Source organism: Bos javanicus, chromosome 21 (assembly GCF_032452875.1).
Source record: "Bos javanicus breed banteng chromosome 21, ARS-OSU_banteng_1.0, whole genome shotgun sequence".
Classification (NCBI taxonomy): Eukaryota; Metazoa; Chordata; class Mammalia; order Artiodactyla; family Bovidae; genus Bos; species Bos javanicus.
Genome location: NC_083888.1, coordinates 55,575,697 through 55,601,677, shown reverse-complemented (window position 1 = coordinate 55,601,677; position 25,981 = coordinate 55,575,697). Strand labels below are relative to the sequence as shown.

Genomic DNA, 25,981 nt, shown 5'->3' with positions numbered 1-25,981 from the left:
ACCTTCCCTTCACTGCCTCTGTGAAGCCTGTGGGATGTTCTGAACCCGAGTTTAATCATTGTCATCATCACCATCATCACACCTTTCAGCTCTCTTCTGCTTTCTCTGGGTCCTGCACCAGATTTGCAGGCTCCCTCAGGGCCGGGACTCTGGTGCCCTTTGTCCTCCCAGGGTCAGGGAGCACAGGGGATGCCAGCTGAGGGGCTGCCCCGGTGCTGTGTGTTGTGCTTTGACACTCACTCGTGTCCAACTCTTCGCGACCCCATGGACTGTAGCCTGCCAGACTCCTCTGTCCATGGGGATTCTTCAGGCAAGAATACTGGAGTGGGTTGCCATGCCCGCCTCCAGGGGATCTTCCCAACCCAGGGATTAAACCCAGGTCTCTCGAATTGCAGGTGGATTCTTTACCATCTGAATTACCAGGGAAGCCCACAAATACTGGAGTGGGCAGCCTATCCCTTCTTCAGGGGTTCTTCCTGACCCAGGAATCGAACTAGGGTCTCCTCTCCTGTATTGCAGGTGGATTCTTTACCAGCTGAGCTACCAGAGTCTGAAAGAGGCGAGTGTACTGGCCCAGCTGTGCCTGCCTGGCCCGGGGCTTCTCCCAGGGGCAGGTTTATGTGATGGGCTGGACTCTCAAATGTTCCTACTTTAATGCACTGCCTGAATGGAAACCCTGGGTCTTTATCAACGCTGGAATTCAAAAGGTGGGATAAATTGATTTCTTAAGGCAAAGACACTTTGATTAGCCTAGCCTTTTGTGGTTGTTGTCGTTCAGTCACTAAATCGTGTCCAACTTTTCGAGACACCATGGACTGCAGCATCCCAGGCTTCCCTGTCCTTCACCATCTCCCGGAGCTTGCTCAAACTCATATCCATCGAGTTGGTGATGCCATCCAACCATCTCATCCTCTGTCATCCCCTTCTCCTATCTTTACTCTTTTCTAGCATCAGGATGGAGGAGCCTGGTAGGCTGCAGTCCATGGGGTCGCAAAGAGTCGGACACGACTGAGCGACTTCACTTTCACTTTTCACTTTCATGCATTGGAGAAGGAAATGGCAACCCACTCCAGTGTTCTTGCCTGGAGAATCCTAGGGACAGGGGAGCCTGGTGGGCTGCCGTCTATGGGGTTGCACAGAGTCGGACACGACTAAAGCAACTTAGCAGCAGCAGCAGCAGGATATTTTCCAATGGGTCAGCTCTTCACATCAGGTGGCCAAAGTATTGGAGCTTCAGCATCAGTCCTTCCAGTGTTTATTCAGGGTTGATTTCTCTTAGGATTGACAGGTTTGATCTCATTGCTGTCCAAGGGACTCTCAAGAGTCTTCTCCAGCACCACAGTTCGAAAGCATCAGTTCTTCAGTGCTCAGCCTTCTCTATGTTCCAACTCTCATATCTCTACATGACTACTGGAAAAACCATACTTTGACTAGACAGACCTTTGTCAGCAAAGTAACGTCTGCTTTTTAATACAGGCAGATCCTAGGCAACCCTTGGAGTGTCATAGCGTTTCTTCTCAGGAGCAAGTGTCTTTTAATTTCATGGCTGCAGTCACTGTCTGCAGTGATTTTGGAGCCCAAGAAAATGAAGTCTGTCACTGTTTCCACTATTAGCCTTTTAATCTCACCCTTTTTAAAATAGAAAGTGACTGGACGTGAGACCAATGAAGCCTTCCTCTGTTCTTTCTTCCCTTTGGAGGTATTCTTCTCTGGTTCTGACTGAGGTATCCTCCCCTGCTCTGGGAGGTTGAAGTCAGGACCTCGGAGTCACATGTCCATGACCATCCCCAAACTCAAAGTTACTGGGTTGGGTTTTTGGGTGACTTGGGGGATATGTTTGAAAAAGGGTGATCCAGTGCCTACCTACACAGATCATTTAAATCCCAGGTGTTTTTGAACTCCTCCTAGGTACAGTCTCGGGAAGGGAGGGCTTGAACCCCTAGGAGATGGCCAGGTTGGTGGGAATAGGGTCTGCAGGACATCGGCTGTGGTGGCCTCAGTACCCGCCACCCTGAGAGGTCCCAGAAGGCCTGGGTGCAGAAACATGGAGTTGGGAGGTGAATTCACCACGTGTTATTAAAATCCAAGTGTATGTTCAGATCTGGTTGGAAAGTTTAGGAAGCGTGAGGAGGGATAACTAGACTTTATTCCAGAGTAGACCAAAAATAGATAAGTAAAGAGGAATATGGTATGCTTACAAAAACTTAACTTTTGGTCTTTAAGGAAGCTGCCTGATTTGGAAATCATCTTTGACTTTTAAAAATAAAGGAACTACAGCCATGTTCATAGCATTACTCACAGAAGCCAAAGGTGGAAGCATGCAAGTGTCTGTCTGTGGATGAATGTGGTACTCGCATGCAATGGAATATTATTCAGCCTTAAAAAGGAAGGGGGTCCTGACACATGCCCAACATAGATGGACTGTGGGGGCATTATGCTGAGTGAAATAAGTCAGCCACAAAAAGACAAATACTAGAAGTTCTACTTCTGTGAGGTTCGTAGGTCAAATTCAGAGAGAGAGAAGGTAGAATGGTGATTGCCAGGGGCTGGGGGAGGGAGTGGAAAGTTATTGGTTAACGGGATGGAGTTTAGTTTTGTACGATGAAGAGAATTCTAGCGATCGGTACAGTAATGTGAATGCACTGAACACTGCTGAATTGCACACTTAAAATTGGTTAAGATTGTAAATGCTAGTGTGTGTTTTATCTGGTTTTCTGTTATGTGTGTTCTATCATAATTTTACCCAAAAAAGGGACTGAACCCTCACACGTGGCCGAATGCCAAATGCTGGTCTCAAGTATTTTCTTAAGGAATGAAAAGGGCATCCAGTAAGAATGTCTGTGATGTTGATCAGTGAGGGCGTGGAACCCCAGCCCCAGCTTTAAAAGTGGCGAGTCTGTCCCACTTAGTGGCTGAATGACCGTACATGGCTAGTTGGACAGAATAACTCAGCATTTCTGCCCTCCCCGCTTTTCTTTTTTTGCTCTTTTTGCTTGCTTGTTTTAAAGAAAAATCCTTTTCTCTCTGGGAGTCAGCATAGAGGTTTTTCCACAATGAAGCGCTTAAGTCCCAACAACCAGGACACTCCTGTTGGTGAAGGGTAGTCCTAGGGCATGAGCACCTCTTAGATGTTTCATGCTTTAAATCAAACTGGGATTAAACTGTCAGAAACAGAAGCATCCTTTTCTCTCTCTTTTTTTTTTGATGCTCAGTAAACTTTATTTTTTTAATTCCACTATAGTTGACTTATAATGTGTTAATGTCTGCTGTATAGCAGTGATTCAGTTATACACACACACACACACACGCACGCACTCTCTTTTTTAATATTTCTTTTTTGGATGAAGCAGAGAAGGATGGCTTTATCACTTTGCCAGGCAAAGGGGGACACAGCAGGCTCCTGCCTCGAAAATGACGTGTCCCCTATTTTTTTCCATTATGGTTTGTCATAGGGTAATCATAATATAATTCTCTGTGCTATACAGAAGGACCTTGTCGTTTATCCATTCTGTATATAATACTTCACAACTGCTAATCCCAGCCTGTTTCATCCTTCCCCCCATGCCTTCCCCTTGGCAACCACAAGTCTCTTCTCTATAGCCTTGGCTTTGTTTCTGTTTCATAGATATGCTCATTTGTGTGATATTTTAAATTCCACATAAAAGTGATATCATGTGATGTTTGTCTTCTTTCTGATTTACTTAGTGAGCTCTCTGGTTGCATTCATGTTGCCACAGATGGCATTATTTCATTCTTTTTATGGCTGAGTAGTAGTCCGCTGTACACCCTTGTTACATCTTTACCATTCCTTTGTTAATGGGCACGTGGGCTGTTTCCATAGCTTGGCTCTTGTGAAGAGAGTTGCTATGAACGCAGGGACGGCCTGTATCTTTTTGGTTTAGAGTTTTGTCTGCATACACGGATGCATCCCTTTCTTCATGAGGTCCTTGGGTCTAGGTCAGTGATGTCAGCTTTGGACTTGAAATCATATCTGTCTAGAAGAGCATGTGATGACTTGCCTCTGGTGAAGCTGGGGAGGACGAAGAGGAAGGCGGTGGCAGAGGTCAGGATGCGCAGTGCCCCCGTTCCCATTTTAGTGTCTGTACTCCAAGGGAGGGCTGATGGAGGCGCTTCTTTCTCCTTACCCGCCCCTACCTGGCCTGTAAAGGCCTCACTCTACATGACTGTTAGCTGCTGAGGCTGTAAAATGCAGTGGAATGGAGGATGGAGGGAGGCTCAAGAGAAAGGGGATATTGTTGTTCAGTCACTCAGTCGTGTCCTACTCTCTGCAACCCCATGGGCTGCAGCACGCCAGGCTTCCCTGTCCTTCGCCATGTCTTAGAGTTTGCTCAAACTCATGTCCCTTGAGTCAGTGATGCCTTCCAACCGTCTCATCCTCTCTTGTCCCCTTCTATATAATGGTGACTGAGTCTTGTCAATGTACGGCAGAGACCACTACAACGTTGTAAAGCAGTTATCCTCCAGTTTAAAAAAAAGTGAACTAAGCTGAGGACTGGAGCGTTTCCTGCACACTCGGTTTTCCTAGAATTTGATGCTATCCTGGCATCCAGACTGATATCCTGCCTTGGGCTGGTGAGCAGTTGCTGGGGGAGAGGTCGTATTCTCTCTGGAAATGAGCTTCCCCCACCCCGTGAAGGAGTCCTTGGCCCACAGTTGCAGAATCAGGAACCTGGATGTTTTCTTTTCCGCCTCGTGTTTTTATCCCATAAATGATAGTCATCAGGATCAAACTTGACCTCTGAAGAGAGAAAGCAGATGTTCCGCATCCCCCTCTATCCTGCCACCTCAGCACATTAAAGTGGTTCATAGTTCAGTGTCCTTCGGAGCCTGCGGCCGTTCCCTGGGAAGGGAATCTGTGGCTTTCGTGGGGACAGCTGACGGCTATTAATACCCTGAGGAAGTCCTCCGCCAACCCTGAAGGGGAGGGGTTCACATCTTCCTCCCCGCTGCAAGTGTGCTTCTGGGCCAGGGACCATTGTGAGAACACATCTCTGCCTTCGTTTGGTTGAAACGTCACATGTCGGAGTGTTTTGCTCCACGGTGTTTTGCTTCTGTGTGCCACAAGTGGCTGACGACTTTGCCGTGTGCATCCTCTGTTGACAGACCAATCTGAGGGCTTCCTGTGAGCATCCGAGCCAAGCCTGAGCCCAGGCGCCGTCTCGGGCTGTTCTTCGAGACTGCTGTGGCCCTCGGTCAGGGTCTAGAGACCCTGCGGCAGAGGCAACAGACACCCTGGCCTGGGGCGTTTCCAGAACAGGTGCTGCCTGGTACCCGCCTGAACCTCGGAGGCCAGGAGGCCCTGGGGGTTAGAGGAGGCTTCCAGAGAGGCGGAAAGCTGGGCTGAGGCAGCCCACAGCTGCAGGGAGGGGATTCGGTGGGGGGAATGGGGAGATGGGCTGTGGCCACATGGCGAGTTAATAGCAGAGCTGGAAACTAGTTCTGCGACGCGACAGAAATCTGGTCATAGCTGGGGCTCATTTACCACCCCGTCCTCTCCCTCTTGCTGGCCAGGGGCACAGTCGGGACATCCCTGGGGCTCAGTGAACGTTCCTCTCTGTTGTTAAGGCTCAGGTGACTCTAATGGAGGGTTCAGCCGATGGCATGTGGGTGGTGGAACGTTAAAGAAAGAAGTGGCCTTGGGGTGGTTCTAGCCTCTCAGCCCCCCAGCCAGACCCCTGGGAGCTCCTTCCATGCAGCACGTGGCCCCCTTCCCGGAGAGAGCGAGACTCTGATGTAACGGGTTGAAGGGCGGGAATACTGGCGTCATTTAAAAGCTCTCTTTAGTTGTTGTTGTTTAGTTGCTCAGTCGTGTCCGACTCTTTTGTGGCCCCATAGACTGTAGCCCTCCAGGCTCCTCTGTTTCTGTGGGATTCTCCAGGTGAGGATACTAGAGTGGGTTGCCATTTCCTCCTCCAGGGGATCTTCCTGACCCAGGGATCGAACCCACGTCCCCTGCAGTGGCGGGCGGTTTCTTTCCCGCTGAGCCACCAGGGAAGCCCGAAAGCTCTCTTAGATGCTTCTGATGAGATGATGCTGATGTGCAGCTGGCCTGGGAACCCCCTATCCTCTTCCTCTTGCTCCTCATTAACAAATGGAAAGAGAGAAACTCAGGCCACCTGGGTTTCCTTTGTTCCTGTCAGTGATTCCGAGTTGCAGGCAGCTGAGTCTAGCACCTGGGGGCTGGGGTCCTGGCCCTCCACGGTCACTTCATCTGCTCCTGGCCTTGCCTCCAGGGCAGGCATCCAGACATGGGCCAGGGATCTTCATGTGGCTGTGAAAACCTTATGGAAAGTCGCTGGAGGGACTCTGGCTTGTGTGCCCGGTGTGAGCAGGTGGACCGGAGAACCCCTGAATCTGCTTCCTGGTGCCTTTACCAGCCTGACAGGTACGTCAGGAGAGCTCAGGGCTTTCTGTTTGCATCAGGCTTTGAACTCTGGGGAGAGCGCACAGGGTGTGCTGCCCTGGAGGCTGGGCCTGAGCGGGTCACTGGGAGAAAACCTGTGGAGCCCACAGGCTAGGCCTCCCAGAGCTGGAACCTGGCTCCTTCTTCTGCCTGGTGGTCCTAGCATGGCGGCAGTCAGGAGAGAGTGGGGCTCCACAGCCGCCCCCAGGGGCTCACCTTCTCAAGTTGGGCCTTTGAATCTGACTGGTCCATCCTCAAGCCGCCAGCAGTCAGGATGGAAAAGTGAAAGTTGCTTAGTTGTGTCTGACTCTGCGACCCATGGACTGTATAGTCCATAGAATTCTCCAGGCCAGAATACTGGAGTGGGTAGCCTTTCCCTTCTCCCTTCTCCAGGGGATCTTCCCAACCCAGGGATTGAACCCAGGTCTCCTGCATTGTGGGCAGAGGTCTCCTGCATTGCTGAGCCACCAGGGAACCCCAAGAATACTGCAGTGGGTAGCCTACCCCTTCTCCAGTGTGTCTTCCCGACCCAGGAATCAAACTGGGGTCTCCCCATTGCAGGCAGATTCTTTACCAACTGAGCTATCAGGGAGGCCGGAAAACACGCTGTTGTTGAAGACTGGTGCCTCCTGGTGCCTTAGTAGGTTTTTAGGCCCCTGGGTGGTCTAGGGGGCTAGACTGGTTCATAGCCCAGACAGCAGAGCCCTGGATCCCTCAGGTCATCCTGCCTCTGGGCGTGAGGAGGAAGGCTGCTGGCCTCAGGAACCAGCGAGGACTCCCTCCCATTTGAACCGTCATGTCCCACACCATGATGCGGGTGTCACGGAACGCCTACCGCATGCCACCTGGGCTGCATGGGCAGAAAACACGCTGGTTAGCCTCCCAGGCGGGGGGTGGGGAGTGGGAATCCAGCTGTGACCATGATGAGGATGTATGTGTGCCCACGTGTGCAGATAGACACAGGCCCTGTGGGTCCTGACATGAGTCTGCTGCTGCATTTACTTTTGTAATTGTAGGTTCATCATAGGAGAGAGAACGCTCAGACATCAAAGGACCTATAAAAAGTATGAGGCAGATGGTTCAGGTGTCATTACCCCCATTTGTCAGATGAGGCAATGAGGCCCTGGGATGTTAACTGCCTTGCTCAGGGTCACACGCAGCTAGTGGGTGTCAGGCCTGAAATTGGCACCCAGGCCTTTTTGCTCCTGGTGCAGTGTTTTCTTCTGCACCGTATAGTCTCTGAAATAACACATGTGGGTAGTTTTCTAGGTGGTGAGGAAGTGATGGAGATGTGCCTTAAGCAGTGAACTGTGTACCCCATCCAGGACAAACACGGATGGATTTTAAAGCCCCAGAATATCCAGACCCCTGTTTGGCACACCCTGGAGTACCCTGAAAGGGCACAGCTCCCTGCCTTCAAGGCCACCCACCGTCTGGTGACGTGAAGTCTGTCTCCAGGCACAGGTTTTATTCCTGCCTGTTGGCTCACTTGCTTGTTGAGTCTGCAGAAGGTTCCTGCCTTTGTGATGCACGCCTGGGTATCACTTTCAGAACTGGAGGTGGTGGGGGCTGTGGGCCCCTGGGGTCGGGGTGACAGAGAGTGCAACCCTGGGGTCTTTTCCCCTGTTCAAGTTCCTTGTTTCCATGGAACAGCAGAACTCTGAATACGGGAGAGATGGAAAGGCGTGTTGGCCCCTGACTGTGGTTGGATGACATTTGTTGGTAGACTTCTTTTTTTCCCAAGATTGTTAGAAATCTCTGGAGTCCTATGGATCAAATCCCTGGCCAACATCCTGCACTTTTCGCCTAGGCTTCTGAGCTTTGGGGTCCTACTGACCTGCAAACTTAAACCGCAGAGCAAAATCAGCCTGGGGTGCTGTGGTCCTGGTGGTCCTTTCCTGGGTTGGAAAGGGAGGATGTGTGGGCACTTGTCTCGCCAGGCGGCTCATTAGAAGAGGCTTTTGTGGGTCTAGGTGATCACATTGCAGTGCTTTATGGGGAGATGTTACTTTGAAAGAAAAATTTTGTCTTTTTAGAGTCCCTACTCTAAAAGAGAGTAGGGACTGTACGGTCCATTGCTGGTGGATGGTGACCTAAGAGCCACCCGGATGCTGTGGATTTGAGGGACAGGATTCAGAGCATCAGATGCAGCCACGGGTCCTCCTCTGGTGACCAGGGGTGCACCAGTGGACCTGGCTCTACCAGGGGCTGTCTGTGACCAGGAAAGCAAGGATCTCAGGTCCCAGAGTCCAGCATGTGGCTCTTAGCACCACACTGACCAGCCTAGGTCACCAGCTGGCTCATGGAGCAGCCAGAGGTGCAGGAGAGACAGGCTGATGGGGTCTGAGGTGTGCAGTGGACCAGAGGTGCGGGAGAGATGGGCTGATGGGGTCCGAGGTGTGCAGTGGAGGGAAGCCACCCTCTTCCCTGTTCACAGCATAGTAGTGAAAGTCAGGGTCTTTCCTCCAGAAGATACTTGGATGGCCTCATGGTGTGGACTTTGATGCTTTGATTCTCTCACTTCAGTCTTCCTGGATGTACCAGTGCATGTGGTCCCCAGTGTGGGATGCCTTCCCAGGATGCACAGGGTGCCGTGGTCCCCAGATGTGGGATGCCTTCCCAGGATGCACAGGGCGCCATGATCCCCAGATGTGGTGCCCTTGGGGTGCCTTCCCAGGATGCACAGGGCGCCATGGTCCCCAGATGTGGTGCCCTTGGGGTGCCTTCCCAGGATGCACAGGGCGCCGTGGTCCCCAGGTGTGGTGCCCTTGGGGTGCCTTCCCAGGATGCACAGGGCGCCGTGGTCCCCAGGTATGGCTCTCCAGAAGGCCTTTCCTTCACACGGGATGCAGAATTGGCCTTCATAGTTTGGAGAGAGGGATCCGCCTTTCTGCCGGTTTCAGAGCATCACCTGTTACTGGAAAAGTTTACACACAGAGAAACGTGTTTGCCTCGCCATGGGGAAAACGGGCCTTGTGCAGTTTGAGGCGATCGCATTTCGGGGGCGCGTCCTCTCCACTGGTGACTCGGGCTCCCTGTCCTAGCATGCAGCCAACAATAAAATGCTTTACAACCTGCGGGAGTGCTTGTGTCTTTTCCCAGCGCTGCATTTCCCCAAGAACAGCACTGTTCCCAGGGGTGTCCAGTTTCCTCCCGCCATTCACCAGGCCCCACACCGTCCTTAAGCAGCTAGAACTGGTTTTACCAAGTAAACCGATACCTCGGCGGGTATCCAGGGTGAATAAGGATGGTGCGGCTTAATAAGTTACCGGCAGACCTTTGAGGAGGCCCAGTGGCCCTGGCTCCTCACTCCTCCTGTTCCTTAATGCTTGAATGGGCAGGCAGGAGGAGGGACAGCCTTCCCTTACCTCTGAGTGGGGAGGAGGGCTTGCGCCATCAAACAAAGCCAGTTTTGCCTGGGGCTCACTGTGGTCCCTGAAGTTCCTGGCTGGACACCTCGCACCCTCCCTGGCCCCGCCACTGAAACAGGGTGGGCCTGGGCCTTAAGCAGACTCCTTGGGAGATGGGCCTGTCTGTCCACTTGACTGCTCTGGGCACAGGGGGGAATGTTTCACTCCCACCTCCAGCTCTGCAGCTGATGGCGAGGAGAAGGGGCTCCTGCCGGCAGCTGTGGGCTCATTAGTTTTTGCTTGGTTTGTCAGCAAGGCCCTCCTGGGGTTCAGGAGCCTGACAGGTGCTGAGAAGGGGCTGCAGTGGAGCGCTGGAGCCAGAGCCCCTGGGGCCCTTCAGTGGGAGTCTCAGCCTCACCTCAGAGGCTGTGGTCAGTACCTGATGGGGCTGCAAGAGGGGAGGACAGGCCCAGCCCTGCAGGGGGCAGGGCAGGGGTTTCGGGGGACAGGGCCTCCTCTCCCGGAGTGCTTAAGGGGGACCACAGGTCTGTATACCACAGGGTGTTAGAGAGGCCCAGTCTGGGGGATGCCATGTGTCCTGAGTGGGGTTCAGTTCAGTTCAGTCTCTCAGTCGTGTCCGACTCTTTGTGACCCCATGAACTGCATCACGCCAGGCCTCCCTGTCCATCACCAACTCCCAGAGTCCACCCAAACCCATGTCCATTGAGTCGGTGATGCCATCCAACCATCTCATCCTCCGTTGTCCCCTTCTCTTCCTGCCCTCAATCTTCCCCAGCATCAGGGTCTTTTCAAATGAGTCAGCTCTTCGCATCAGGTAGCCAAAGTATAGGAGTTTTAGCTTCAGCATCAGTCCTTCCAATGAACACCCAGGACTGATCTCCTTTAGGATGGACTGGTTGGATCTCCTTGCAGTCCAAGGGACTCTCAAGAGTCTTCTCCAACACCACAGTTCAAAAGCATCAATTCTTCGGCGCTCAGCTTTCTTTATAGTCCAACTCTCACATTCATGCATGACCACTGGAAAAACCATAGCCTTGACTAGACGGACCTTTGTTAGCAAAGTAATGTCTCTGCTTTTGAATATGCTGTCTAGGTTGGTCATAACTTTCCTTCCAAGGAGTAAGTGTAGGTCCGACTGAGTGGGGTAGGTCAGGATGTAAAGCCGGTTGTGGCAGGACCAGGTTTGGAGGGTAGGGCTGAGTCTGAGCCTCACGTCCAGGAAGGCTGTGGTCTCCCCTTGAGTTTCCTGTAGGCGACCAGACAGTGTGTGGGACCCAAGGACCACCCACTTGAGCTTGCACCCACTTCTCAGGCTGAAGTCAGATTTGGTTTTATTCCCCAACCTTGGGAACTGTGTCTTTCCCCCTCTTCTCTCTCTCACCTGCTGGATGGCTTCCTCAGGGCCCAGCATGGATCAGTTTGGCCCAGGGCCCTGAGGACAGATGGTGGGATGGGCAGATGTCCTCCTGGCCCTGGAGGAGCTCAGGGTTACGACACTGCAGTATGTAGCAGAGGCTGAACTGGAGATGACGGCGCTTTGTAAGGACCTTCGTCCCCCAAAAGCAATTCAGACTCCAGAGAGGGATGAACTGTTTCTTTTTGCATCATCTTCTAGGTGCTGTGTTTTGGGGCCACCATATTTACAGTGTTCTTGTTGTTCCGTCACTAAGTCGTATCCGACTCTCTCTGACCTCATGGCTGCAGCACGCCAGGCTTCCCTGTTCTTCAATCTCCCAGAATTTGCTCAAATTCATGTCCATTGAGTCAGTGATGCCATCCAACCATCGCATCCTCTGTTGCCCCTTTCTTCTCTTGCTCTCAGTCTTTCCCAGCATCTGGGTCTTTTCCAGTGAGTTGGCTCTTCATATCAGGTGGCCAAAGTATCGGAGCTTTTAGTTTCAGCATCAGTCCTTCCAGTGAATATTCAGGGATGATTTTCTTTGGGATTGACTGGCTTGATCTCCTTGCTGTCCAAGGGACTCTCAAGAGTCTTCTCCAGCACCACAGTTTGAAAGCATCAATTCTTTGGTGCTCAGCCTTCTTTATGGTCCAACTCTCACAACCATACATGACTGCTGGAAAAGCCATAGCTTTGACTAGACGGACCTTTGTTGGCAAAATGATGTCTCTGCTTTTTTAATAGAAACCACCTAGTCCAGGGAATGGCAGGTAGGTTTACTCTTGGATGCAGGTGGATTTGTTGTGGCTGCTCAGAGTGCTGTATTGAGAAGGGCTCAGAGGCCTTGCCCTGGACCTGAGGGCAGGGGTTCTTTAATCTATTAATGCTGTCTGCCATGGAGACGAGGAGTGGAGGGGAGCGGTGTTCCATGCGCATTGTGTGTTATCTCTGCATTTACACATGAAGAAACCGAGGCCCAGAGAAGCTGTGGCCTGTCTTCTGTGTTTGGAGGGTCCGGGACTGGAACCTGAGGCTGCTGCTCCCCACCCAGTGTGCTTTCCACGGCGCTGACGCTGAAAAGCCCAGCTTTGTGAGAGGCCAGACAAACAGGCGTGAAGCAGCGAGGAGCAAGTATCAGACTGGGCTGTTCAGAAAAGACATCATATGGACTTCCCTGGTGGTCCAGTGGTTGGGAATCCGCCTGCCAGTGCAGGGGACACAGATTTGATCCCCAATGGGATCAGGGAAGATCCCACAAGCCACGGGACAACTCAACCTGAGAGCCACTGAGCCCACCGGCTGTAACTACCGAAGCCTGTGCACCCTAGAGCCTGTGCTCTGCAACAAGAGAAGGCACTGTGATGTGAAGCCCACTCACTGCAGCTAGAGAGTAGCCCCCGCTCACTGCAACTGGAGAAAGCTTGTGCACAGCAGTGAAGACCCAGCACAGCCAAAAATAAGTCAATAACTTTAAATTAAACAAAATACACCATACACCATAGAAAAGATCAGCAGGGAGGCAGAGAGATGGGCTTTGACAGGAGAGAGGAGAGGGCGGGGTCTTGCACAAAAGGTCTGATTTGGGTGAAAGACAGTTCTGAGACCCCTCCATGAGGACCCTCCCCCAAGGCTGTGGGCAGAAAGTGCAAAAGCCGCCACCTTCGGCTCTCGATGTGTCAGGTTTTAAAGCCCTTTCCTTCAGGAACAGGAAGAACGGGTTGACCACCTGGGCATTGAGAATGCAGAGGAGACCAAATCCTAACCCCCAAGGATTCTTTCCACGTTTGCTGCTTGCTGGCTTGTCGCACCTGCTGTGTGCCCAGCGCCTGTGTACTGGTGGTGCTTAGACTTGGGGTGTGCTCCCCACTCAGCCCCTTGGCCAGAGTGTGATGGGTCTTGTGGGTCACAGCCCCCATCACAGGGCAGGCTCCCCACGGAGTAGCCCCTGCACCTTGAACTTCCGCCAGCCGGTGCTTCTCTGGGAGCCATTGTGCGATGGAGGTGTGGCATTTTCTGTGATGGGAGCAGCTGCTGTCAGCGGGTTGAACCAAGGGTGGATCCAGGCACATACTGCTTCACGTCTTAGTTTTTAGCTCATTTCTCTTGCTGGATCAGGAATCCGTTTGGCTCTTACAGGAGTTGCTTGATTTTTTTTCCCACTAGCCACTCCTCCTTGCTTGTCATCATTCTGCCAATTTCACGGTCTCCTCGGCCAGTGGTTGGAGTCACAGAGACCTGCTCGGGGTGAGCAAATCACAGACCTTGCCTGGAGCCTCTGCAGGTTCACCAATGGGAATGCTGTGTCCACACCCTGCCCGCCCCTTCTCCAGCTTCCCCCCACTACTCTTCTCTCCCACTTCTGGGCTGGCCTCCAAAAGCGTAGAGAGCTGCATTTTAAGAAGCACACAGGGAAAAAAAATTTAAAGCATGTAATTGTGAGTTATGTAAGAAAAACCCCAGTATTCTTCAGAGATGCCTTCTGATGGAGGGGTGAGATGACAAGGTGCTAGAGTTTGCTTTAAATTCTTTCTTGGTTTTATGACAAAGGGAAATAAAAGATGGACAAGCAAATCTTGCTCACTGTCGAACTGGCATGTGGGGTCGTGGGGGTCATTGTGCTACTGTCTCTCCTGTTATTTACATCAGAAGTTTTTCACATTAACAGTGTTTAAAGGGTACAGGATTGTACTGAGAACTTGATGTGTGTAATTTTTGGTGCTCTTCATAAAACTGCTTTAACCTGCTTAGAGATGCGTGTCCAACTGACACGTGGTAGTTTTCCTCCAGGCCCTTGCTGCTTCCTCCTGCTCTTTGAAACTAACGCACTCCTTTGTGTAATGTTTTCTGAAAAGTTGCAGTACATTCAGCCACCCCAACATGGCCAGAACTCTGTCAATAACATTTTACAAAGGTTTGGGGTATTCTTGTTTAAATAGTTGTATGAGTTTTGTTTTTATTGGATGAACATTTATTGAGCATCTACGTATGAAGACGGAACATATACGAGGAAATGAATGTTGTGGGGGAGGGGCCCTGGCACTCTCAAGATCAACCAGGAGCTGGGAGTTGTGGGTCCTTTTAGGACTCACCCTGTAGCATGGAGGTGCTTGGTTACAGTGGGTCCAGGCCACAATATCTCACTTTATTATTTTAATTCAGTTCAGTTGCTCAGTCGTGTCTGACTCTTTGTGACCCCATGAATTGCAGCACGCCAGGCCTCCCTGTCTATCACCAACTCCCGGAGTTCACCCAGACTCATGTCCATCGAGTCGGTGATGCCATCCAGCCATCTCATCCTCTGTCGTCCCCTTCTCCTCCTGTCCCCAATCCCTCCCAGCATCAGAGTCTTTTCCAGTGAGTCAACTCCTCGCATGAGGTGGCCAAAGTACTGGAGTTTCAGCTTTAGCATCAGTCCTTCCAAAGAATACCCAGGACTGATCTCCTTTAGAATGGACTGGTTGGATCTCCTTGCAGTCCAAGGGACTCTCAAGAGTCTTCTCCAACACCACAGTTCAAAAGCATCAATTCTTCGGTGCTTAGCTTTCTTCACAGTCCAACTCTCACATCCATACATGACCACTGGAAAAACCATAGCCTTGACTAGATGGACCTTTGTTGGCAAAGTAATGTCTCTGCTTTTGAATATGCTGTCTAGGTTGGTCATAATTTTTCTTCCAAGGAGTAAGCGTCTTTTGATTTCATGGCTGCAGTCACCATCTGCTGTGATTTTGGAGCCCCAAAAAATAAAGTTTACCACTGTTTCCACTGTTTCCCCATCTATTTCCCATGAAGTGATGGGACCAGATGCCATGATCTTCGTTTTCTGAATGTTGAGCTTTAGGCCAACTTTTTCACTCTCCTCTTTCACTTTCATCAAGAGGCTTTTTAGTTCCTCTTCACTTTCTGCCATAAGGGTGGTGTCATCTGCATATCTGAGGTTATTGATATTTCTCCCGACAATCTTGATTCCAGCTTGTGTTTCTTCCAGTCCAGCGTTTCTCATGATGTACTCTGCATAGAAGTTAAGTAAGCAGGGTGACAATATACAGCCTTGACGTACTCCTTTTCCTATTTGGAACCAGTCTGTTGTTCCATGTCCAGTTCTAACTGTTGCTTCCTGACCTGCATACAGGTTTCTCAGTTATATTTTTAAAAATATCTGTGTATGTATTTATTTGGCTGTGCTGGGTCTGTGGCACACAGGATCTTTGATCTTGATTGTGCCATGCGGGACCTTTAGTTGCAGCACGTGAACTCTCGTCTGTGGCATGTGGGATCTAGTTCCTTGAGCAGGGATGAAACCCAGGCCCCTTGCATTGGGAGTACAGAGTCCTAGCCACTGGACCACCAGGGAAGCCCCTCACTCTGTCTTGATAGACTGTAACACCTATATTCCACCACACACAAGCCCCTTTGCCTTAAGTTTTCTCATCCTGTTCTCAGGCTAAACCCGTTCTCCAGTAATTAAACTTCTCAGGGGCAGGGAAAGCTGATTTTTTTTTTCTTGTTGGTTTCAGGTGGGCCCAGTGGAAATGGGGAAGGCATAAGGCAGTCGAATAGGAGGCACAGCCGCTAGCGTAGGTGCAGACCTGGCTGTGGAAGGCCCCATTGCGGGCACTCGGTGCCAAGGAGGGGATGGTGCTGGAAGGGAGTGGAAGGAGGTGAGCTCACCAAGTCCACTCTTGGGGCCACCGTTGGCATCCTGCTCAGATGGGCTCGCTTTGAGGAGGGGATGGAGTCAGGGACTGTGAAGGACAGAGTGAGAAAGTGCTGGCCGTGTGAGACCAGGTCAGACCTCACAGTGGCTCGTCCCGTGGGCCCCAGGATACAAAGGCTGGATCCTGTACACAGACGGGCCTGGAGTGTCTGTGCTTCAGCCCTTGACCCCAAGCTTGACCCTACTGGGGTGTCATCCTTGATGTAATCCTCTGACTGCAACGTCATTCTTGTCCTTCCAGCCCCCTCCCTCCATTAAGAGTCGGCCTGTGGAGTGGGCAGCCCCAGTCGGAGAAATGCCAAGTTTGAGAGTCACATTGGCCGGGGGCCAAGATCCGGCTTCTGCACAGAATAGTTTGTGGTGCTGGGTCATCGTTTGCGCCCTGTGTAGGGGGCACTGACCCAGGGAGAGGGGAGGAAGCGAAGCTCTTGGTAGCTAGTGTACTACAAGCATTCACTGTTCCGTTTCTCATCCACCACGGTGGGAATGCAAATTGATGCAGGCATTTTGGGAAACAGTCTGGAATTAAAGGCTAAAGTCCCACACCCACATCCCCGACAGCCCAGCTGATTTCACGCTGAAGTGTATACCCGAGAGAAACTCCTGTGCGTGGACTCCGGGAGATGTGTACAAGAATGGTCGCAGCATTTCTGTGCACAACAGCAAAAGGCTGGAAGCAGCCCAGATGCCCATCAGTAGGGGAATGGATGAATACGCTGAGACGTGACCACACAATGGAATATTATACAGCTGTCCAAACAAATTAACTGCAGCAGCACTCAACAATGTAGATGAATTTTAGCAGTGTCATAAATATTAGCTAAAAAGAGGCTGTGCTTCCAAAGATTACATACAGCACTAATCTTTTTCTTTGTGAAGTCAGAAGGAGCTAAAATAAATGTGCTTTTTAGGAAGGTTTTACAGCTGCAGTAAAGCTGGAAAGAAAAAAAAAACAGAAATGGGGGAAGGGGCAAGAGAATGTGCCCCTTGAGGTTGGGGGTATCTTGGATGGAAGGGGGCGGGGTGTGGAATGGAGCACCATCTAGATAGATGCAGGTTTTGGTCAAGGGCCCAGCCTTTGTTTGGGTGGGCGATTTGCAGGTGGTTATTACATTGTAAAAAGTAAGTGAAAGTGAGTCATGGGTGACGACAGATGAATGTCAGGAGCCAAGGACTGTGGTGAATAATTAACCCAGTTCTGTGCATGTTAGGTCCAGCATGCCCCCATGCCCACCCTAAGCTCATTTCAGCAGAAGCTGTGATGCTGTGATGGCTCAGTGTTTACCGAGCCTCCATTCCCGTGGCTGACATCCCCACCACCCTCCCCAGCCCCCCGGCCTTCTCTGTCGGCCATCCGTCCATCCAGCTCCAGCCTCGTTCTTCCACGGTGCCCGCCGGCTGGAGTGGCCTCGGCCGGCTTGTGGCTTTGCTCGTCCTTAACCACTTGCTTCCTATCCATGTCACACAATCAGTGCCTTGTAATAAATGGCCTCACCCAGTAATCGGTTCCACATGTGTGTATCTTTCTAAGGCGATGGTAGTTTCCCCCAGGCCAGGGGTCACATTTTATCTCCTCTTATGTGGCAGATTATTCCCCTGCTCCCGTTCACACGCCCTGTCTTCCTTAATCAAAGAGCCTCCAACCTCCCCTCCAGCTGGGCCTGGCCTCGCCGCCCAGGGAGATGTCAGTGGCAGTGTTGAGTGCCACTTCTGACAAGTCTTCCTAAGAGGAGGTGGCAGCGTGCCTTTCTTCCCCCTTCCTCCTTCTTGCTGCCCAGAGTGCAGCGCCCAGGTCCCTGACACCCTTGGGTGGGGGGCTCACGTGGACTGCTCTTCTTCTGCTGTCTTAACCCCCTGGGGAGGTCCTATCTATGCCCAGGTCTTTGTTGCTCACAGAGACTGTAATTCTTAGGGGTATAGCATGTGAACTACCCGCCCCCGTGGTTCTGAGCACTGAGTGCATAATGATTGCCCCGCAAGTCCTGTGGATTAAAAAGGTCAGCCGCACCAAAATGGAGCTGGTGTTGGGTCCCGTGTGCCACTCACCTGCTGGTGACCTGGTCAAGTCACTTAACTCCTCTGAGCTCCACGAGGTCAGGGAGTTGGGAACCCTGCCTGTGACAGCAGAGTTAAAGCAGCGTGGATGGTCAGCCACCCAGTCGATGGTCAGCCGTCCCGGGCTGTGTGCCCCAGACGCTGAAGGCTCGCTTTGTAATTTTCTCAGCCATCTCTACCACAGGGTCGTAAGCTCTCCTTGAGGCCTGCCCCCTGCAGCAGCCTCACTTTCCAGGAATGGCTTGTGGTCCCCACAACACATCTGTGCCTACTGTAGGTGTCCCCAGCCTGATGCTGCTGTCCCTCTGCCACGGAGGGGACACTGTGACCCCTCTTTCGGGAGGAAGCTTGGGGTGGACAGTCTGAGATGAGCTGAGCTGGCTTTTTCAGCTGGTGGTGCTTTATTGTAGCTTCTGTTCCTCTTTATTTTTATTTTTCTCCTTTAGCACACTGCCCTCAGTGGACCCAGGGTGAGAGCCGCTCTGTGCAGGGGGCTGGGGAAGTGGCTTTGCTGGTGAGAGGTGAGCGGTGAGCGGAGGGTGGAGGGGGCCACGTATGTGGGAGCTCCAGCCAGAGCCAGGCCTGCCTGGAGTGGTTCTGTACCACATCTGGCATTCGGCTTTGATTTCCTGGGTCTGAGCGGCCAGGGGACCGGCTGTGTGCCCATTGGCAGAAGAGGCCTTTCCTATCTCAGCAGGCCTGTGTTGCCTGGGGGCCATCAGCCATGGCTTATCCTGCGGCCACAGTCGAACCCCGTCTCCTGGCCCCAGCTAGGGCGCCCCACATACCCCGTTTTCTGCATCTTTCCTCTCTGCTCCAGCGTATTTATGATGACCAACTGCTGGCTTTCCAACAGTCATTCTCTTGCATTCATTCAGGAAGCATGTATTTAGAGCCTGTCCCATGCCCAACCAGAGTCCCGTTCCTGAAGTCGGTAGTAAGGATAAATGCCTGTCTCCGCTGCAAATCTGAATTCCAGGGGGCAGAGATCCTGTCTGCTTTCATGCACCATCACATCCCTGACTCCTCACATGCTGCCTGGAATAGACCCAGGCTTGTTTACTTATTATTTACTTATTCAGGGTGAGATGGTTGGATGGCATCACTGACTCAATGGGCATGAGTTTGAATAAGCTCAGGGAGGTGGTGATGGACAGGGAAGCCTGGCGTGCTGCAGTCCATGGGATCGCAAAGAGTCGGACACAACTGAGCAACTGAACTGAACTACTCACTCTTGGCTGTGTTGGGTCTTCATTGCTATATGGGCTTTTCTCTAGTTGCCGCAAATGGGGGCTGCTGTAGGTGCAGTGCTCAGGCTTCTCTTTGTGGTGGCTTCTCTTGTGGAGTGCAGGCTTCAGTAGGTGTGGCCCCCAGGCTCTAGAGCACAGGTTCAGTATTTGAGGTGCACGGGCTTAGTTGCTCCGCAGCATGCGAGATCTTCTCGGACCAGGGATCGAACCTGTGTCTCCTGCATTGGCAGGTGGATTCTTCACCACCGAGCCACCCGGGAAGCTCCCGGGCTTGTTTTAACAAGTAAATACTTATTGAATGTATGGATGAATGAAGGAGTGATTATAAGATCAAGGCAGTTTGTGAGAGTACAGAGAACCATGGCTGAGTTTGGGGAGATGGGTGCAAACAGAGAAGCCCCCAAAACCAGCTGTACAAATGCCCTAAGAGAAGCACTTAGGTATTTTGAGGCTCTGAGAGGGCAAGACAGGTCGCTCATGGTGAGAAGCCTGATGTGTTTATCGACAGCCTCTCCTGGGGCCTGAGTGACCCATGAAGCCTTTCCTGGTGGCTGGAGCCTGCAGGGACCGCTCCACTTCCCAACTCCTCAGGGTCCCCCTGAGGATGCCCTTGGGCTCCAGACTGACCGTGTCGGTGTCTCTACTCACCAACCGTGCCGTGAACTCCCTAGGTTCCTGCCCCAGCTTGCTCATGATTTGCCACCAGACCCAAGGTCCAACCGGGCATCTCAGTGCATTGCTAGGGCACAGTCAGACACCTGCCCCACTGGACACAGATGACGTGGACACACCAGAGAGTGTCGGGCCAGAGCGAGATGTCCTTCAGGCATACACCCGACCCCCCAATGCCTCGCAGAGCCTTACACGTGACTGTGGGCTCACTTGATGTGCAGAGTTGAGCCTCTTCTTTTTTGGCTTGGCTTGGAAGAGTCCACTCGCTGTGGTGGCGAGATGGGCCCAGAGTGTCAGTTTGGGCGCAGGGACAGCTGGTGAGGGTGCCTGTTATTTACTTGAATTGTGGGTTCTCAGCTGGCCCTGAGGGAGGCCAGGCAGCTGCCTGCCTTGTGCCCAGGTGCCGGGGCGGGTCTGCGTGCCTTCATTCCTTCTCCCGCCTTCTCTGGTGTGTTCTTTGAATCTGCCGGTCTGCACACCCACCTTGCTCACATCTGAAGAAAAGTTTCCCTTTTCTTTTGTTCAAGAGTATGCAAGTTAGCAGGTGTAAACTCTTATGTTCAGGAAGAATAAACAATCAGGTCCTCCTGGATAGCACAGGGAACATTAGTCACTGTCCCATGATAGGGACTTCCCTGGTAGTCCAGTGGTGAAGACTCTGTGCTTCCAGTGCAGGGGGCCTGGGTTTGATTCCTGGGTGGGGAACTAAGATCCCACACACTACTTGGTGTGGCCACAAATAAACAAATCCATAAATAATTGCTAGATACTTTAACAAGTTACAATTAAAAAAAAAATCCTGTGATCAACCATAATGGAAAAGAATATGAAAAAAGGATGTATATGTGTATAACTTAGTCACTTTGCTGTACAGCAGAGATTGGCACAACGTTGTAATCAACTGTACTTCAATAGAAAATTTAAATTTAAAAATTTAAATAAATGGGATAAGTTTAAAGAGGATAAATAAGTGAAAGAGAATAAAATTAAAGAGGATAAATTTTTTAAAAAAGAACCAAAGAAATAAAGGGGGACTTTTTTCCCCCCATCTTCAGATCAGAGCCTCACCCAGTAGGGGCCCTGTGTTCTAATTGTGGAGCATTGTTACTGGATCCATGTTTAAAGTCCACCCTGTGAACACACGCACCAGTCTGGGGCTCCTGGCCCTTCATTAGCTCATCTGACAAATGCCAAGTGAACCCCTCCTTGTGCCAGACACTAGGGGGCAAAGGGGAGGGGGACAGTCCAGGTGCTCGCCCTGGGCAGCCCACGGCCTGGTCAGGAGACTTGAAAAGTGAAGCTGGCTTCGCAGAGGACACCCAGGCTGCACCTTTATAACTAGAGGCAGAGGATTGCTGGTCTTCCCTCACACCCTCTCAGCATTTTATACCCTAAACATGTTGGCAGTGCTTATCACGCTGGATTACCCGAGGGCGTGCCATCGCAGCTTACATCCTGGCTCAGGCAGACATCACGAATCTGTGTGTGCTTCCCTGCCTCTGAGCCCAGACCTGGCCTCAGAATCCTTCTCAGCACAGCACTCCAGATGCTGTTAGTTCTACCAATAGCCTGTGCCTGGCACCTGGGCCTAAGCCCTTGCTCTCGTGGTGAGCTACTCGTGTGAGAGCTCCCTGTTTCAGAATGAGACGTCTGACCGTGGGGGCCCACGGCACTGCTGGCGGTGGTTAGGCCGGGCCGCCCCCAGTTCCAGGCTCTGTGGGGCTGCAAAGCGTTCTCCAGACACAGACCTTCCACTCGCTGCTCCCTCTGCCCGGCGGTCTTCTTCCACGTGTCCGCCTGGCATGATTGTTCAACTGTTCCTTAGTCGGAGGACCCTCTTTGACCACCTGCCTGTGATAGTTTCGTTTTCCTTGTCTCTTGGGTCGACCCACCCTTATTTTTCTTGTTAGCATTTCGTACTTCACACGACATACTCTTTTACCTCCTTGTCTCTCTCGTTTACTATGGCATCCCCAGCTATCAAAAACACTTGTGGATCTTGTGGTCACAAATCCTAGTGGGCCAGGCATAGCCCCTGCCAGTTAGGATTAAATGAGATAGTACAAAGTGTCAAGTCCAGGCTCTGCTTTATCATTGTTCCAAAGAAAAGGCTCCTGCACTCTAGCAGGAGGGGCAGGGCATGTTTGGTTGCGACCCTTCCTCCTTGTGGTCAGTGTTTCGGTTTAGCCGGCAGCTGGTGAGCGTCTGCCGTGGGCAGCGCATGTGGAGGCTGGGGGTGGAGGGGATTCAGATACGAGCACATGGCAGGGCCTACGCCCGGACCCTGAGGTTCCTAGTCACCTCGAATGTGGGGTACACTGTGCCAGGGCTCAGGGGGCACAGATGCAGTAATTATTTCCAACCAAGGGATTTGGGCAGGGAAGGAGGTGCTGGAGGTGGGCATGGTGGGGGCAAGGATTGGGTCAGGTGCATCTCCCCCCCCATCCACCCCAGCATGGACAGCTGCCCTGGAGTTGATACCATCTGTTGAGATTCTCACTTCCTGCTGAGATGGTGGTTATTACAAACGCGTCATTTCTTAACCTTCCTCCTCCCCGGTTTTTCAACTGTGTCCTGAGTTGCTCTCCCCCCGTTTCCTGCTTAGAGAATTAAGTTCTTGGTGATAGAACTACAGAACCCTCCAGAGTTTCTTGCTTTCTGGGTGCAGTCTGATCGTTTGTTGCAAACTCCCATTGACAGTGAGTAGTAGTAGCTGGTTTGCAGGGCTTGTTTGCTTGCTTATTTCATGTGTAGCTCTTTCAGGGGGCCAAGTGGGAGTGAAGGAGGCGGTAATACAGTCTAACTTCGCTGCCTCATTTATCCAAGATTTTACTGCTCCCTCTACGCTCCCACAGAACTTGCCTCCCACTTTTCCAGCCTTTTCTCTGAGGCTCAAGTGCTGTCACTCTGCCCAAGGCAGGCATCGCTAATCCACCGTGCACACTCCACCTCCCCCCAGCACAAACCTGCCCTTAGAGCTCTCAACCTGGCGGCCCGCCAGCCCTTCGAGTGAAACCTCCGTCACCCTTCAAAGTACAAACTGTCGTGTGTATGCTTCTCCTGAGACCAGAGGAAAAAGAGTTTTTAAGCAGGTGGCATGGGGGGGCGGGCATTCAGAGGTTCCCACTCAGCCCCTCCCCTCTTGCTCTGAACACCAAGGGTTAGGCAGGAAAGGGGTGTGGGTGAGCCTGGGGGTGGGGTGGATTTCCCCAGGCCTGGGGACCTCCAGGGCTAGCCCCCACACCCCAGTCGCTGCGCCATCTCCTTTATGGGTTTCCCTTTCAAGTCGCTGCAGGCCTCCTGCCTGTGGGCACCACAGGGCTGTGCTCAATTGGGACCCTTGAAGCCGGAGGCAGGCATGGCTGTTCTCCCTGAGCGTGTCTGGGGCAGCACCCACTGTGGGCCTGAGTAGTGCCAGGCACTGTGCTGTCTCCTGTGGGTTAGGTGTGATGCCCACCTGCCCAGCCACTGTCAGGGCTCGAAGCAGTGACAGGCTGGTGGTGGGCCTGGCTGGGGGACCCCAGAGCCACTGCTGCCCCTGGCGAGATAAGCCCAGAGCGGGTGCCAGGCCCCACCTCCCTGTGCGGGGTCCTGCTTCTCCATCCTGAGACTGCAGTGGGGCACGGGTGTGATTCCAGCGCCTGGGGTGGGAGACAGGCGGTGGAGGAGGGCCTTCTGCTGCTGCCTTTGTCTGTGTTGCCTCCCAGACGACACCTGCTCTTTGTTTCCATTTTAGCTCAACGCCACCTCCTCATGGAAGCCTTTCTGGATTAGTCCTCCCACATGCTCCCATTGTCCCCCAGCTCAGATGCCTCACATCCCCTCTGTAAGGGCATCAGACTTGCCAACAGGCCTGTCTCCTGCCAGGCTGTGGGCTCCCTGAGGGCCAGGCCCTGCCCCACGCACACACCCTGGACACCCTTCCTGCTCCCTCTCGGTTTTGTTGAGCTTGTCTGTCTGTCTGCATTTCTTAGATTTGAGGACACAGATTTTGTCTATTTACCCCACCACCTGACCAGCACACCGCCTGACACCCCATAGGTGCCCAGGAGACCTGTGGTGGTTGTTCAGCTGCTCAGTCATGTCTGACCCTTTGTGACCCTGTGGACTGCAGCATGCCAGGCTCCCCTGTCCACTTATCTCCAGGAAATACTGTGATGTAAGTCTAAGTGTGAATGGCTGCCCTTCTGCTCCTCCTGCCCTGGGGAGACGGGCATTAGGCCTGGCGGGCTGACTCAGGAGCAGCGATGCCCTGTGGGCTGTGGCGCTCATGCTGTGTGGTGGGGGAACCGGCAGGGGGGCCTGGCTTCCCAGCCTGCCTCTCCCCACCCTCACAGGTCCCAGCAGGCTGCCACCTGCCACGGGTGGCTCCTAGGCACACTCGGCCCCACCTGCTCCCACGTGTCCCCTGGGAGTGAGGGAGCTGGTGCAGCAGCACTGGCAGCTAGTGGGTGAGGGGCTGTCAAGGGTGGCGCCTGCCCCGGCCCTGACTGGCCTGAGTGGTGGGTGGAGCATTGCGGGGCACAGCAGCCACCCAGACACATGTTCCCAGCCCAGCTGCTTGCTGGGACCAGGGCGGGCAGGGGGCGGGGAATGGCCGTACCTCTCCCACTGAGCTCTGTGGGCGTGCCTGGGGCAGAAGGTGCCAGGACGCCAGCCTAGAGCCCCCAGCTGGCGAGGGTGCAGGGAGCAGTTTGGGGCCCATGGACCTGGGGAACCTGGTGTTGGTGGCTGTGCAGGTGTCCCCACCTTTGCTGTGATCCCGCACGCTGTGCTCTGGCCGTTGTGAGCCGCACACCCTCCCTTGCCTGCCCATTGCCAAAAAGGTTGGCTTTTGCAAGAAGCCCAAAGAAAGGAACTCTGCAGCTGCATGATCCCTCGCCACCATAAAAATAGGGTTCTTTGCGTCACCCTCAAGCACAGATGCTGCTGCTCTGCTGGGAAGAGAGGACAAGGCGGCCCTGAGCCACCCCAGGCACTGAAGTGCGAGAACAGGACCCACCCCTGCCTCCCCAGCCTGCCTAATCCCCTAAATCCTTCTTGGTTGCCTGTGTGCTAAGTCGCTTCAGTCGTGTCTGATTCTGTGCGACTGTAGCCCGCCAGGCTCCTCTGTCCATGGGATTCTTCAGACCTGAATACTGGAGTGGGTTGCCGTGCCCTCCTCCAGGGGATCTTCCCAACCTGGGGATGGAACCTGTGTCTCTTCCATCTCCTGCATTGGTCCAACTTGGCTCCCTGCCCCCGCCACTGCACCTATGGCTGCTGGTGGCTTCACCGCAGACATTCAGGCCTGGAGCCCAGCTTTAGCTGCTGCTGGCCAGGCTTGTATCTGCCATGTAATATGGTTCCTGGGACACCATTTGTGGGCAGAAGTTCTTCTCGGAAGAGTTGAATGCGGCACCCTGCCTGTGCTCCTGGGGCTGCCCCTACCACTTTCCTTGGTGCAGGGACTCGGAACAGGTGCTTCTAGCATCAGATAAGTCCACCCACAGAGCAACACAATGGGAAGGTGGCAGGCATCCTCGGGGACACTTGAGGTGTCCTCCAGTCCCGTCCCTGCGGGTTTCCCCAGGTTCTTCATGGACATGTGGGCACTTGCCTGTTTTCAGAGTTGGCAGCCCTGAGTTAGTAACTGTAGCGATGTGCTGTGAGTCTGTGTGCCAGCCTCCATCTGAAGGAGGCAGACATCCTTTAGAGATGATCCTCTTCCGTTTACAGATGGTATGGCTCAGAGAGGGCCTGTGACTTGCCTGAGGTCACACAGCAAGTAGCTTTGCCCTCACTTGGTGGTGTTTGCGTTTCCGGGTGCTCCCTCCCACGGATCTCCCTCCTCCTGGGTCAGCTCAAAGGAAATATTTGTTTTCCTTTCTGAGAACAAAGGCTGGGCTTGGTTCATTTCTGTGAACACAGCCACGAGGACAGGCAGTTGCCAAGTGTTCAGGGGTGGGGGTTTCTGACCGTCTGGGACCCGCAGGCGGACCAGGTTGGTGGCCTTCAGTCGCTGAGTCCTGAGATGCAGTGTGGCCTCATTAGGGGAGCTGGTGCTCCTGGGCTTGTGCAGACCCGAGCTGGTTTCAAGCCCTGGGGACCCCG

The 25,981-nt window shown here is 52.8% G+C and overlaps 1 protein-coding gene across 3 annotated transcripts in view; it reads left to right on the top strand.

Annotated features, from left to right (window-relative positions):
* The window catches only part of CCDC88C (coiled-coil domain containing 88C), a 144,250-nt gene that overhangs the window by 27,223 nt on the left and 91,046 nt on the right, over positions 1-25,981 (top strand). The window contains exon 2 of one of the 3 annotated variants that reach the window (XM_061395103.1): positions 520-707. The exons of the other annotated variants lie outside the window; for them this stretch is intronic. Coding sequence (XP_061251087.1) covers positions 624-707 — 84 coding nt within the window. The 5' untranslated portion in view covers positions 520-623. The remainder of the gene's footprint in view (positions 1-519; positions 708-25,981) is intronic. 3 annotated transcript variants of the gene reach the window in all.